Source organism: Leucopleurus acutus (assembly GCF_964270905.1).
Source record: "Leucopleurus acutus genome assembly, chromosome: X".
In the NCBI taxonomy this organism is placed as follows: domain Eukaryota; kingdom Metazoa; phylum Chordata; class Mammalia; order Artiodactyla; family Delphinidae; genus Leucopleurus; species Leucopleurus acutus.
In genome coordinates this window covers 93,110,718-93,126,657 of record NC_139148.1, presented here as the reverse complement: position 1 = coordinate 93,126,657, position 15,940 = coordinate 93,110,718, and the positions used below count along the sequence as shown (strand labels likewise).

The 15,940-nt window shown below is 37.9% G+C and overlaps 1 protein-coding gene across 2 annotated transcripts in view; it reads left to right on the top strand.

The window, feature by feature from the left end:
- Nucleotides 1–15,940, top strand: part of RBM41 (RNA binding motif protein 41) — a gene marked incomplete at its 5' end in the record, with an annotated part of 69,627 nt that overhangs the window by 30,366 nt on the left and 23,321 nt on the right. For both annotated transcript variants that reach the window (XM_082864633.1, XM_082864634.1), the window contains one exon: nucleotides 11,540–11,943. In XM_082864633.1, coding sequence (XP_082720759.1) covers nucleotides 11,540–11,943 — 404 coding nt within the window. The remainder of the gene's footprint in view (nucleotides 1–11,539; nucleotides 11,944–15,940) is intronic.

Sequence of the window (15,940 nt, the reverse complement as noted above, 5' to 3'; positions counted from 1 at the left end):
TCCCTCCCTCCCACCCTCCCTATCCACCCCTCCAGGCGGTCACCAAAGCACCGAGCTGATCTCCCTATGCTATGCGGCTGCTTCCCACTAGCTATCTACCTTACGTTTGGTAGTGTATATATATCCATGCCTCTCTCTCGCCTTGTCACAGCATACCCTTCCCCCTCTGTGTATCCTCAAGTCCATTCTCTAGTAGGTCTGTGCCTTTATTCCTGTCTTACCCCTAGGTTCTTCATGACATTTTTTTAAATTCCATATATATGTGTTAGCATATGGTATTTGTCTCTCTTTCTGACTTACTTCACTCTGTATGACAGACTCTAGGTCTATCCACCTCATTACAAATAGCTCAATTTTGTTTCTTTTTATGGCTGAGTAATATTCCATTGTATATATGTGCCACATCTTCTTTATCCATTCATCCGATGATGGACACTTAGGTTGTTTCCATCTCCGGGCTATTGTAAATAGAGCTGCAATGAACATTTTGGTGCATGACTCTTTTGAATTATGGTTTTCTCAGGATATATGCCCAGTAGTGGGATTGCTGGGTCATATGGTAGTTCTATTTTTAGTTTTTTAAGGAACCTCCATACTGTTCTCCACAATGGCTATATCAATTTACATTCCCACCAACAGTGCAAGAGGGTTCCCTTTTCTCCACACCCTCTCCAGCATTTATTGTTTCTAGAGTTTTTGATGATGGCCATTCTGACCGGTGTGAGATGATATCTCATTGTAGTTTTGATTTGCATTTCTCTAATGGTTAATGATGTTGAGCATTCTTTCATGTGTTTGTTGGCAGTCTGTATATCTTCTTTGGAGAAATGTCTATTTAGGTCTTCTGCCCACTTTTGGATTGGGTTGTTTGTTTTTTTGTTATTGAGCTGCATGAGCTGCTTAAAAATTTTGGAGATTAATCCTTTGTCAGTTGCTTCATTTGCAACTATTTTCTCCCATTCTGAGGGTTGTCTTTTGGTCTTGTTTATGGTTTCCTTTGCTGTGCAAAAGCTTTGAAGTTTCATTAGGTCCCATTTGTTTATTTTTGTTTTTATTTCCATTTCTCTAGGAGGTGGGTCAAAAAAGATCTTGCTGTGATTTATGTCATAGAGTGTTCTGCCTATGTTTTCCTCTAAGAGTTTGATAGTTTCTGGCCTTACATTTCGGTCTTTAATCCATTTTGAACTCATTTTTGTGTATGGTGTTAGGGAGTGATCTAATCTCATACTTTTACATGTACTGGTCTAGTTTTCCCAGCACTACTTACTGAAGAGGCTGTCCTTTTCCACTGTACATTCCTGCCTCCTTTATCAAAGATAAGGTGACCATATGTGCGTGGGTTTATCTCCGGGCTTTCTATCCTATTCCATTGAGCTATCTTTCTGTTTTTGTGCCAGTACCATACGGTCTTGATTACTGCAGCTTTGTAGTATAGTCTGAAGTCAGGGAGCCTGATTCCTCCAGCTCCGTTTTTTGTTCTCAAGATTGCTTTGGCTATTCAGGGTCTTTTGTGTTTCCATACAAATTGTGAAATTTTTGTTCTAGTTCTGTGAAAAATGCCAGTGATAGTTTGATAGGGATTGCATTGGATCTGTAGATTGCTTTGGGTAGTAGAGTCATTTTCACAATGTTGATTCTTCCAATCCAAGAACATGGTATATCTCTCCATCCATTTGTATTATCTTTAATTTTTTTCATCAGTGTCTTATAATTTTCTGCATACAGGTCTTTTGTCTCTTTAGGTAGGTTTATCCCTAGATATTTTATTCTTTTTGTTGCAGTGGTAAATGGGAGTGTTTTCTTGATTTCACTTTCAGATATTTCATCATTAGTGTATAGGAATGCCAGAGATTTCTGTGCATTAATTTTGTATCCTGAACTTTACCAAATTCATTGATTAGCTCTAGTAGTTTTCTGGTAGCATCTTTAGGATTCTCTATGTATAGTATCATGTCATCTGCAAACAGTGACAGCTTTACTTCTTCTTTTCCGACTTGGATTCCTTTTATTTCCTTTTCTTCTCTGATTGCTGTGGCTAAAACTTCCAAATCTATGTTGAATAAGAGTGGTGAGAGTGGACCACCTTGTCTTGTTCCTGATCTTAGTGGAAATGCTTTCAGATTTTCACCATTGAGGATGATGTTGGCTGTGGGTTTCTCATACATGGCCTTTATTATGTTGAGGAAAGTTCCCTCTATGCCTACTTTTTGCAGGGTTTTTATCATAAATGGGTGTTGAATTTTGTTGAAAGCTTTCTCTGCATCTATTGAGATGATCATATGGTTTTTCTCCTTCAGTTTCTTAATATTTATTACATTGATTGATTTGCGTATATTAAAGAATCCTTGCATTCCTGGAATAAACCCCACTTGATCATGGTGTGTGATCCTTTTAATGTGCTGTTGGATTCTGTTTGCTAGTATTTTGGTGAGGATTTTTGCATCTGTGTTCATCAGTGATATTGGCCTGTAGTTTTCTTTCTTTGTGACATCCTTGTCTGGTTTTGGTATCAACATGATGGTGGCCTCGTAGAATGAGTTTGGGAGTGTTCCTCCCTCTGCTATATTTTGGAAGAGTTTGAGAAGGATAGGTGTTAGCTCTTCTGTAAATGTTTGACAGAATTCGCCTGTGAAGCCATCTGGTCCTGGGCTTTTCTTTGTTGGAAGATTTTTAGTCACAGTTTCAATTTCAGTACTTGTGATTGGTCTGTTCATATTTTCTATTTCTTCCTGATTCAGTCTTGGCAGGTTGTGCATTTCTAAGAATTTGTCCATTTCTTCCAGATTGTCCATTTTATTGGCATAGAGTTGCTTGTAGTAATCTCTCATGATCTCTTTTATTTCTGCAGTGTCAGTTGTTACCTCTCCTTTTTCATTTCTAATTCTATTGATTTGAGTCTTCTCCCTTTTTTTCTTGATGAGTCTGGCTAATTGTTTATCAATTTTGTTTATCTTCTCAAAGAACCAGCTTTTAGTTTTATTGATCTTTGCTATTGTTTCCTTCATTTCTTTTTCATTTATTTCTGATCTGATTTTTATGATTTCTTTCCTTCTGCTAACTTAGGGGTTTTTTTGTCCTTCTCTCTCTAATTGCTTGAGGTGCAAGGTTAGGTTGTTTATTCAAGATGTTTCCTGTTTCTTAAGGTAGGATGGTATTGCTATAAACTTCCCTATTACAACTGCTTTTGCTGCATCCCATAGATTTTTGGGCCGTCCTGTCTCCATTGTCATTTGTTTCTAGGTATTTTTTGATTTCCTCTTTGATTTGTTCAGTGATCACTTCGTTATTAAGTAGTGTATTGTTTAGCCTCCATGTGTTTGTATTTTTTACAGATCATTTCCTGTAATTGATGTCTAGTCTCATAGCGTTATGGTCAGAAAAGATACTTGATACAATTTCAATTTTCTTAAATTTACCAAGGCTTGATTTGTGACCCAAGATACGATTTATCCTGGGGAATATTCCATGAGCACTTGAGATAAATGTGTATTCTGTTGTTTTTGGATGGAAAGTCCTATAAATATCAATTAAGTCCATCCTGTTTAATGTATCATTTAAAGCTTGTGTTTCCTTATTTATTTTCATTTTGGATGATCTGTCCATTGGTGAAAGTGGGGTGTTAAAGTCCCCTACTATGAATGTGTTACTGTCGATTTCCCCTTTTATGGCTGTTAGTATTTGCCTTATGTATTGAGGTGCTCCTATGTTGGGTGCATAAATGTTTACAATTGTTCTATCTTCTTCTTGGATCAATTCCTTGATCATTATGTATTGTCCTTCTTTGTCTCTTCTTATAGTCTTTATTTTAAAGTCTATTTTGTCTGATACGAGAATTGCTACTCCAGCTTTCTTTTGGTTTCCATTTGCATGAAATATCTTTTTCCATCCCCTTACTTTCAGTCTGTATGTGTCTCTAGGTCTGAAGTGGGTCTCTTGTAGACAGCAAATATATGGGTCTTGTTTTTGTATCCATTCCGCCATTCTGTGTCTTTTGGTGAGAGCATTTAGTCCATTTACATTTAAGGTAATTATTGATATGTATGTTCCTATTCCCATTTTCTTAATTGTTTTGGGTTCATTATTGTAGGTCTTTTCCTTCTCTTGTGTTTCTTGCCTAGAGAAGTTCCTTTAGCATTTGTTGTAAAGCTGGTTTGGTGGTGCTGAACTCTCTCAGCTTTTGCTTATCTGTAAAGGTTTTAATTTCTCCATCAAATCTGAATGAGATCCTTGCTGGGTAGAGTAATCTTGGTTGCAGGTTTTTCTCTTTCATCACTTTAAATATGTCCTGCCAGTCCCTTCTGGCTTACAGAGTTTCTGCTGAAGGATCAGCTGTTAACCTTATGGGGATTCCCTTGTGTGTTATTTTTCTCTTGCTGCTTTTAATATGTTTTCTTTGTATTTAATTTTTGACAGTTTGATTAATATGTGTCTTGGTGTATTTCTCCTTGGATTTATCCTGTATGGGACTCTGTGCTTCCTGGACTTGATTAACTATTTCCTTTCCCATATTAGGGAAGTTTTCAACTATAATCTCTTCAAATATTTTCTCAGTCCCTTTCTTTTTCTCTTCTTCTTCTGGAACCCCTATAATTCGAATGTTGATGCGTTTAATGTTGTCCCAGAGGTCTCTGAGACTGTCCTCAGTTCTTTTCATTCTGTTTTCTTTATTCTGCTCTGCAGTAGTTATTTCCACTATTTTATCTTCCAGGTCACTTATCTGTTCTTCTGCCTCAGTTATTCTGCTATTGATCCCATCTAGAGTACTTTTAATTTCATTTATTGTGTTGTTCATCGTTGTTTGTTTCATCTTTAGTTCTTCTAGGTCCTTGTTAAATGTTGCCTGCATTTTGTCTATTCTGTTTCCAAGATTTTGGATCATCCTTACTATCATTATTCTGAATTCTTTTTCAGGTAGACTGCCTATTTCCTCTTCATTTGTTAGGTCTGGTGGGTTTTTATCTTGCTCCTTCATCTGCTGCGTGTTTTTCTGTCTTCTCATTTTGCTTATCTTACTGTGTGTGGGGTCTCCTTTTTGCAGGCTGCAGGTTCGTAGTTCCCGTTGTTTTTGGTGTCTGTCCCCAGTGGCTAAGGTTGGTTCAGTGGGTTGTATAGTCTTCCTGGTGGAGGGGACTAGTGCCTGTGTTCTGGTAGATGAGGCTGGATCTTGTCTTTCTGGTGGGCAGGTCCACGCCTGGTGGTGTGTTTTGGGGTGTCTGTGGCCTTATTATGATTTTAGGCAGCCTCTCTGCTAATGGGTGAGGTTGTGTTCCTGTCTTGCTAGTCGTTTGGGATAGGGTGTCCAGCCCTGTAGCTTGCTGGTCGTTGAGTGAAGCTGGGTGCTGGTGTTGAGATGGAGATCTCTGGGAGGTTTTCGCCGTTTGATATTATGTGGAGCTGGGAGGTCTCTTGTGGACCAGGGTTCTGAATTTGGCTCTCCCACCTCAGAGGCACAGCACTGACTCCTGGCTGCAGCACCAAGAGCCTTTCATCCACACGGCTCAGAATAAAAGGGAAAAAAAGTAGAAAGAAAGAATTAGTAGAAGAAGAAAAAAAGAAAGAGAAAGAAAGAAAAAGAAAGGAGGGAGGGAGGAAGGAATGGAAGGAAGGAAAAGAAGAAAGAAAGAAAATAAAATAAAATGAAGTAATATAAAATATAATAAAGTTATTAAAATAAAAAAGTAATTATTAAGGAAAAAAACGGACGGATAGAACCCTAGGACAAATGGTGGAAGCAAAGCTATACAGACAAAATCTCACACAGAAGCATACACATACACATTCACAAAAAGAGGAAAAGGGGAAAAAATCATAAATCTTGCTCTCAAAGTCCACCTCCTCAATTTGGGATGGTTCGTTGTCTAAAGGAGGGAAGGAAGGAAAGAAAGAAAGAAAGAAGATAAAGTAAAATAAAATAAAGTTATTAAAATAAAAAATAATTATTAAGAAAAGAATTTAAAAAAAACCCAAAAACGGACAGACAGAACCCTAGGACAAATGGTGGAAGCAAAGCTATACAAGACAAAATCTCACACAGAAGCATACACATACACACTCACAAAAAGAGGAAAAGGGGAAAAAATCATAAATCTTGCTCTGAACGTCCACCTCCTCAGTTTGGGATGATTCGTTGTCTATTCATGTATTCCACCGATGCAGGGTACATCAAGTTGTTTGTGGAGCTTTAATCCGCTGCTTCTGAGGCTGCTGGGAGAGATTTCCCTTTCTCTTCTTTGTTCTCACAGCTCCCAGGGGCTCAGCTTTGGATTTGGCCCCGCCTCTGCGTGTAGGTCGCTGGAGGGCGACTGTTCTTCGCTCAGACAGGACAGGGTTTAAGGAGCCGCTGATTCAGGGACTCTGGCTCACTCAGGCCAGGGGGAGGGAGGGGCACGGAGTGCGGGGCGGGCCTGCGGTGGCAGAGGCCGGCATGACGTTGCACCAGCCTGAGGCGCGCCGTGCGTTCTCCCGGGAGAGTTGTCCCTGGATCCCGGGACCCTGGCAGTGGCGGGCTGTACAGGCTCCCCACAAGGGGGGTGTGGATAGTGACCTGTGTTCGCACACAGGCTTCTTGGTGGCGGCACCAGCAGCCTTAGCGTCTCATGCCCGTCTCTGGGGTCCGCGCTTTTAGCCACGGCTCATGCCCGTCTCTGGAACTCCTTTAAGCAGCGCTCTTAATCCCTTCTCCTCGCGCACCAGAAAACAAAGAGGGAGGAAAAAGTCTCTTGCCTCTTCGCAGGTCCAGACTTTTCCCTGGACTCCCTCCCGGCTAGCCGTGGTGCACCAGCCCCTTCAGGCTGTGTTCATTCCGCCAACCCCAGTCCTCTCCCGAGCCTCAGCTCCCAGCCCCACCTGCCCCAGCGGGTGAGTAGACAAGCCTCTCGGGCTGGTGAGTGCCGGTCGGCACCTATCCTCTGTGTGGGAATCTCTCCGCTTTGCCCTCCGCACCCCTGTTGCTGCACTCTCCTCCGTGTCTCCGAAGCTTCCCCGCTCCGCCACCCGCAGTTTCTGCCCGCGAAGGGGCTTCCTAGTGTGTGGAAACCTTTCCTCCTTCACAGCTCCCTCCCACTGGTGCAGGTCCCATCCCTATCCTTTTGTCTGTTTTTTCTTTTCTCTTTTACCCTACCCAGGTATGTGGGGGGTTTCTTGCCTTTTGGGAGGCCTGAGGTCTTCTGCCAGCGTTCAGTAGGTGTTCTGTAGGAGTTGTTCCACGTGTAGATGTATTTCTGGTGTATCTGTGGGGAGGAAAGTGATCTCTGCATCTTACTCTTCTGCCATCTTCCCGGAAGCTCCTCTGTACATTGTTTTATCTGTATCCATAAGTATTATGTTGTGTTTTCATTTTCATTTAGTTCAGAGTATTTTAAAATCTTCTATGGAAGTTCTTTGACCTATGGATTATTTAGAAGTGTGTTGTTTAATTTCCAGATATTTATATTTTCCCAGATTTCTTCTAGCAGTATATCTCTAATGTGATTCCATTATGGTCAGAGAAATACTTTGATTTCAGACTTTAAAATTTTTTTGAAGCATACTCCCACCTTGGAACCCTCACTCCAATATCAGGATGATAGATTACTTCACTTCCTGTAAGGCTTCTCTCAAATGTCACCTTCTCAATGAGACCTACTCAGACCAACAGTAAAATTGCAACCAACACTACCACCACCTTCTAGCCCTTCCAGTTATCCCTTATGCTGCTGTACTTTTTCTTTTTCATAGTACTTATAACCTTCTAGCATACCATATAATTTACTTAGTTCTTTGAAGATAGGGATCTTTGTTTTATTAATGTGTCCCAAGAACCTAGAATACTACCTGGATCATAATAGTCACCGAATAAATATTTTTGAGTATATACATTAGTATATTCATCCACTTGGTCATATGTAACCAAAATTTGTTCACTTTTGTTGTAATATAGGATTTCATTATATAAACTTACTACAATTTTATAATTGATTCTTCTTAGGTGGATACTTATATTTTTGCTAGTTTCAGGCCTGTTATAAATAGTACTGATCTAAATATTCTTATTATTGTATTCTGGTGCACTATGCCCAAATTATTCTAGGGTATATATGTAGGAGTGGAATTGATGGGTCATATTATGAGCATATATTCAGCATTAGTAGGTAATGTCATGGTGATTTGCACTGTGGCTGCACATTCCTACCAGCAATGTATGGGGGCTCCATTTGCTCTACAGCCTCACTGACATGTGGTATTGGTATTCTTTTTTATTTTTTGCCAATATGGTATTCCCTTCTTAATTAGTATTTTCCTGAATTCTAATATTGAGCACTTTTGCATATATTTATTAGCCAGTGTATTTCCTCTTTTGTGAGGCACCTTTTTCTGTCTTTTGCCCATTTTCCTAATGATTGTGTTCTTTATCAGTTATTTGTATAGCAAATATCTTTTTCCATTCCGTGAGTTTTCTGTTTAGGATATTTTGATGAACAGAAGCTTTTAATTTTAATGTAGTTGAATTTGTCGATATATTCCTTAATGGTTAATGCTTTTTGAGTCTTAAGAAATCCTTCCATAAATATTCTTATACCTTGCTGGTGGAAATGCAGAATAGTACAATTCCTACAGAGTGGAATTTAGCAATGTATAGAAAAATTACATACACATTTGCCTTTTATCTCAGCAGTGCCACTTCTTGGAATCTATTTCAAATATATACTGAGAAAATACAAAATCCTGTATGCAGAAGGCTGTTTGTCAGGGCATTATTCACAATAGCAGAAAAGACTGGAAACAACACCAAGGTGCATCAGTAAGGGAGTAGTTGAATAAACTATTGTACATCCACACAATGAAGTACTATGCAGCTATAAGAAGGAAAGGGAAGAGCTCTATACATTAATATGGAATTATCACCAGGATATATTGCTAAGTGCAAAAAAGTAAATTGTAGAAAGTGAAGTAAGTTACCTTTTACGTAGGACAGGGGGTGTAATGAATTATATATATATATATATATATATATATATATACACACACACACACACACATACACACACACACATAAATATGTGTGGTGTGTTTGTGCCTATTTGCTTATATTTCAAAAAATAAACAATGGAACCATAAATCCAAAACCTAATAAAATTATAACTTATGGAGAAGGAAAGGAGTGGGATGAAGGGGACAGAGGTGGAAGTGAGACTTCTGTGAAGGTACTGTATAACACAGTTTTCACTTTAGACCCATGTAAATGTTTTGTGTAGTTTAAAAATTTAATCAAAAGGGAAAAAAGATCAATCCTTAACATTTGTAAACAGCCTGAAGCAAATGAGCCTAACTATGAATAAAGTTGGTAGCATAACCATATAGAGAAAATAATTATTTAAAATAATTTCAAAACAGTATTTGTATATTCCAAATGGGATATATTTTAAGGTCAAAAGTAACTGCAAAGAATTATAAAACTGTATTAAGTAGTTTTGTTGTTGATAGTCATATTAGTATTGTTGATAACCATATTAGTATTGTTACTGACACTTAAAAGTTCTATGTATTGTAGGAAAAAGCTAATAAATAATTTTGTTAATATCATTAGGAGCCAATATCTTAAGCACATGTGAAAAGAGATACAAGTCAAAAATCAAGGAGTTTGAGTTAAAACCTTGTAATCTTAAATTTGAAGTGGAAATACCAGTATGAATTTATGATTTATTTTTCGTAAAAATTTTCCTACCTTTGTTCACTGAAAAGGCCTAGAAGCAACAACAACTCAACATTTATGAACAGAACTAGCAACGTATTGTGGTTTCTAAACACTATTTCCCACTAACAGGAGCCAGCGGTCCTTAGAGAAATATTCCAGCTTTGAGTCAAGAAATATGCAAGATGAGCTTAAGACATCTTGCTGTGCCAGAAAACTGGAAAGCAATACAGGAGCCAATTTTAAGGGACTTTCACTAGTCCTGAGTGGGATAATTTGACCACTAAAAAGAATTTAATTGAAACACATCAAATATATGAAAATACAGGTCTCACAATTATACTAAAAATAATCATTTTTAACACTTTTAAAGTACCAACTTGGGCTTCCCTGGTGGCGCAGTGGTTGGGAGTCCGCCTGCCGATGCAGGGGGCGCACGCGGGTTCGTGCCCCGGTCCGGGAGGATCCTGGGTGCTGCGGAGCGGCTGGGCCCGTGAGCCGTGGCCGCTGGGCCTGCGCATCCGGAGCCTGTGCTCTGCGGCGAGAGAGGCCACAGCAATGAGAGGCCCACATACCGCCAAAAAAAAAAAAAAAAGTACCAACTCATTACTTTTATAGTTGGTAAATAATGGGAAGCAAATCAAGCATTTATCCTGCTTTTGCTGTATGAACTGTATGTAGGGAAACCACATAGTTGATGACGGTAAGTCCATTATAGAATTCCAGATAATAAATACAGAAGAAATAATAGAAATAATAAGTACAAAATAAATAATAGAATTAGGGGAGCCCCATTTTACAACTCTTAATAAATTAATGGATTTAGGCAGTGGTCATCAATAGATGCAAAACCCCTTAGGTGAAATGTGAATGGGAAAACTTCATAATGGAAAGATCAGACTAATACCACCTGAATCCACTGATCAATTTTAGCATCACTAGAAAGGGGACCACTAAACATTATGTGCCTTATGACATGATGTAATAGGAAATACACATCTATATAATATAAGGAGGATTCTTGCCTAAAAATATTGAACCAAATCTAAATCAGCACTATCCAATTCACCTTTCTACAATGATGTAAATGGTCTTTATTCTGCCCATTATGGTATCCACTAGCCACATGTGCTTGTTGAGCATTTGATATTCCTAATTTAACAGAGGAACTGACATTTTAAAAATTAATTTAAATAGACTCATGTGGCTAGTGGCCACATTGAAAGCATAGCTCTAGTTTTAACTGCCAGTTTGTAAGAAATAGAGGGGATTGAGGAACAAGTTAAATAATATGAGGAGCAGCCAGTCAAATTCATTTGTTCTATGAACAAATGATGTGGTTTCTTTATAAATCAATGGGATGGGGAAGAAACAGGTTGGAGGGGTGGGAAAGAAGGGGCACTGTTTGTTTGTTTTTTTAATGAGGCTTAAAAGATATAACAGCCAATGGCTGGTTTAGATCCTAAACCAAGTGTAAAAAGATATCTTTGAGAAAATCAGGGCCATTTGAATATGAACTCAGTAGTAGATAATGCTAAGGAATTATTATTAATTTTGTGAAGTGTGATAATGCCATACTAACATTTTTCAAATGTCTTTATCAGTTAGATGCATGTACTTGCATGACCCTGAGAGTGAGCACCTCAAATTTTGTACCCCAGGTGCCTCACTTGCCTTACCATAAGCCCAGCCTTGCCCAAGATGCACTGTAATAACATAGCTATATATTATTGTCATTTTTCACAGGTTGTAAACACCTGCCCCAGCAGAGTTTCATTATCTGAGATTCAAATTTTAATTTTTATTAATTTGTCAAAGGTTGTATTGGTAGGCTTTGTAGAACTTCCCTATCTCTTTGTCTTGATCCAGATGAATCCCAAAAGAAGAACAAAGGTGATCCCATGAACAACCTGGAAAATTTTTACCAAGAGATGATAATGAAAAAACGTCTTGAAGAGTTCCAACTAATGAGAGGTGAACCCTTTGCTTCCCACTCACTGGTCTCAGCTACATCAGTGGGAGATAGTGGCACAGCTGAGAACCCGTCATTACTCCAGGACAAGGGAAAACAGGCAGCACAGGGTAAAGGTCCCAGTCTCCATGTGGCAAAAGTTATTGATAATTCACCTGAGCAGTGTTGGACGGGGCCTAAGAAGCTGACGCAGCCAATAGAATTTGTCCCAGAAGATGAGATCCAGAGAAATCGTTTGTCAGAGGAAGAGATCCGAAAAATTCCTATGTTTTCTTCATATAATCCAGGGGAGCCAAACAAGGTATAGGCCAAACCAAGAAAAAAAAATGGGTTTTTTTTTATTTACTTCTACCTAAAGTAATACTTTTATATTAGCTTTGATTATACCAAAGAATCATGACATAGGCACAGTGATTGTGTTTTTCCTTGACCTTGACTATTCATTCTCTGCTATATAAGTAGCTCTGACTGTATAAGTAACATATTTCCTTATGATGTTCTTTGTGGTTTTCTAAGGTCTTAAGCTACTCTTAGAATTTTAAAGAAATCTTGATCAGACTCTTGATGGACTCTAGTCCATACCCACTAGAAACCCTCAACTGAAAAAAAGTGACCTCTAATTTCCTAGGCTACTAATAAATCAAGTAGTATTCATAGTACCACCATATCTGGTAGCCATGGTGCCTGGTTGTGAGTAGGGTTTACTATTACCACATGAGTTTTCTCTTCAGAATGCTCCACCTGGCTTTTATATGACATATGACTTAAGTTGCTGATAGCTAAGCAGCAAAGTGAAAGCACAGGGCCTCTAAGCCTTGAGGAATTGGCAAATATCTAAGAAAAGTTGTAAATAATCCTTGTTTTGTTGATCATATCATTATTTCACATTCATGGTATGTGTTATATACAGAATTGAAAATTTCATTATCATGTCACTCAAAGAAGCAACACAAGCCCCTGGAGTATATACTTGATTGTGTCTAATTTAAAAAACAAAACTAAAAAAATAATGTTAGCTTCTGGCTGTCCCTGAATTTTTACAAAGGCATCGTAAGTAAGGAATATTAAAGCAGTTTCCTTTGAATGATTGCATTTCTAATATATTCTTGATGTTCAAGGGTAGCTTGATTTTTATTTATTTTTTATTATGAAATATTACTCATTATAAAAAGTTACAGAGAATAATATAGCAAAAACCTTTGTACCAAGCCAGCCATCTTTATCAATTCTTGCCTTTTTTTTTCTTGGCCATGCCACGCAGCTTGTGGGATTTTAGTTCCCCTGACCAGGGATTGAACCCAGGCCCTTGGCAATGAGAGCGCAGAGTCCTAACCACTGGATCGCCAGGGAATTCTCTATCAATTCTTAACAGTTTCCATATATGCCTAATTAAAAAAAAATAAGGCCTTATGGAGACGCCTGAAGACTTTCGTGTATCCCTCCCCAATCCCATTCCTCTTTTTCCTTTCCAGTGGTAACCATGATCCTGTATTTGCTATTTATTGTTCCCATCCGTGTTTTTATATTTTTACTATATATCTATATATTCATAAACAACATATAGTTTTACATATTTTTTAAATATATAGATGATATCATACTCTACATACCCTTCTACAACTTGCTTTTTTGACTCAATATACATGTTTTTGAAATTTATTTCTAAAGATATAAGGAACTATGTAGCGTTCCGTTGTAGAAAGATACTATAATTCATTTATCCATTCTCCTGAAGATTTTTTCTTTTCATTTTTTTCTGTTATAGACAGTTCTGCAGCAAACATTATTGTACATATCTCCTGTTGCATATGTACAGGAGTTTCTCTAGGACAGGTTTTCAAATTTTAATTTACTATTAGTAGGTCACAACCAGCAATTTTTTAAAGAAATGAAATAGAATAGAAAACATCAAAGTGCATTCCATAGAGTAGTAAGGATGATTATTGTTTCTTGAAGCTTTTGTTTAATATGTGTGTGTGTGATATGTATGTGGGCCAGAATATAAAATGCATTTCTTCCTATACATCTCAGTCAAAAAGGCCAGAAAAATATTGCTCTATTGCAGTGATTCTCAAATGTTAGTGTGCAGAGGAATCACCTGGAAGACTTGTTAAAACACAGATTGCTGGGTTCCGCCCTCAGAATTTTTTGTTCTATACATCTGGAGTAGGGCCTGAGAATTTGCATTTCCAGTTTCCCAGGAGATACTGATGATGTTGCTGGTCTGAGAGTGACATTTTAAGAATCACTGTTCTGTATTACATATCTAGGAGTGGAATTCCTGTGATATAGGGTATGTGTATCTTCACCTCCATGAGCAGGGTTTAAGAAATCTCTTTTACATCTTTGCTAAGACTTTAAAGTTTTTGACTTTTTATTTTTGCCAGTCTAATGTGTTTGAAAGGTATCTCATGGTTTTAATTTGCATGTTCCTGATTTCCAATGAAGTTATGCATGTATTTATACATTCATTAGTCTTTCAGGAACCTTCTATGAATTGCCTGTTCTGTTTCTTTGCCCATTATTTGATTATTTAGTTTTTAATATTATTTATAGATTTTGATTATTTAGTTTTTGATATTATTTATAGATTTTATTTTAAAATTCTGGATACAAACCCTTGCTGCACCTGGTGAGTAGCTTATATTTTTAACATTGTTTCTGATTTCTTTTGTTAAGCAGAAGTCTTTCATTGTAACGTAATTAAATCATCAGTATTTTATTTGATGGTTTGTGCTTTTTGAGACATTTTAAGGAAATCTTTCCCTACAAATCAATAAGAAAAAGAGAAACAACCCAATAAAAATGGCCAGAAGATATGAACAGGCAATTCACAGGGGAGAAAACATGAATGGACAATTAACTTATAAAGTCTCATTAGTAATCAAAGAAATGCAAAATAAACTACAATGAGATACCATTTAACACCCAGGATGTTGGCATACATTTAAAGGCCTGACTGTGCCAAGTATTGGTGAACGTATGGAACAGTAAGAACTCTTAATATACCGCTGGGTGAATATAAATGAGTACAGCCACTTTCAAGAACATTGTGGCAATATCTAGTAAAATGAAAGATGCTCATACACTGTAAGTCAGTAATCCCACTTCTTGGTATCTATCCTAGGGGAACTCTTACACACGCACATTAGATGTTATAAGGATGCTCATAGTAGCATTGTTTATGAACAACATACATGTTCATAAGCAGGAGAATGGATAAAGCATGGTATATTCATAAAATAGAATACTATACAGAAGAAAAAATGAATGAAATAGAACTACAGGTATCAACATGGATGAAACTCAAACAATATTGAATCAAAAAAGTTTGTTGCAGACTTTGGGTTTCAGTGCCAACATGTAAAGTGCTTAGAAGTCATCACTGCTCTCTTAGAACAGGAAGAACAGCTGAACGAACTAAAAATCAATGACTTTTCTTGGACCCATCGGGGATTTGACATCAGAGAGCAAACTGCAATCCTGAAATCTGGAGAGACAGGCAATTACAAAGAGTGACAGCCCAGATCTGCTTATCAGGAGCAGAAAGCACTAGAGCCATAAACTGGTAGGAACACTTAAGTGGTAACTTTGACAAATTGCAGGAAGCAGAGTGTAGATTAGTGTTTGAGTAACAAACACCTGGGGGCCACAGTGTATGGGGGTCCCCACATTTTCATGACTTTTACCTTCAGGAACTCCACTGGGTTCTCAGTGTGAAGAGCCAAGAAAAAGTCTCCTGCCCCTGGCATGGTGACAGGAAAAGTAATCAACTTGAAATACATCCAGATCTTCTACTTAACAAAGAACTATCCAGCAAGTAAAACAACTTTACCAAAGCCTTCTCTAGTGTGGGAGAAGGGAAATTATCCAACTCCAGGCTCCTCTAGCCTTACTGTCTCATCTAAGAGAAAGAGAATAAAAGCTGTGAAATACTTGTGAAGGTTACAGGCTGGGTACATGGGCAAAATAAAAGACTGAAACTTAATTATAGGATTGCAGAATGTTTTCCCATACCCCACACCTTACTACCACATCAGCAGGGCTTCAGGACGTTAACTGTGGATTACAGTCGAAAGACCTGCAAGACTCAGACTCTAAGACGTTTTTAGGGAAACCCAAAGAAAACAAGGGAGACAAAAACAAGGACGTTAGAGGAAATTGAAAAACCTCTGACACCTACAGCTAGAGTAAACATTAAACACAGCCCAGCTTCTAGCCAGATTAACATAAAACCTCACATTAATGACTTGTTTATCTCAGTTTCTATTATGTTATGCATTGTGTCTGGTTTTCAG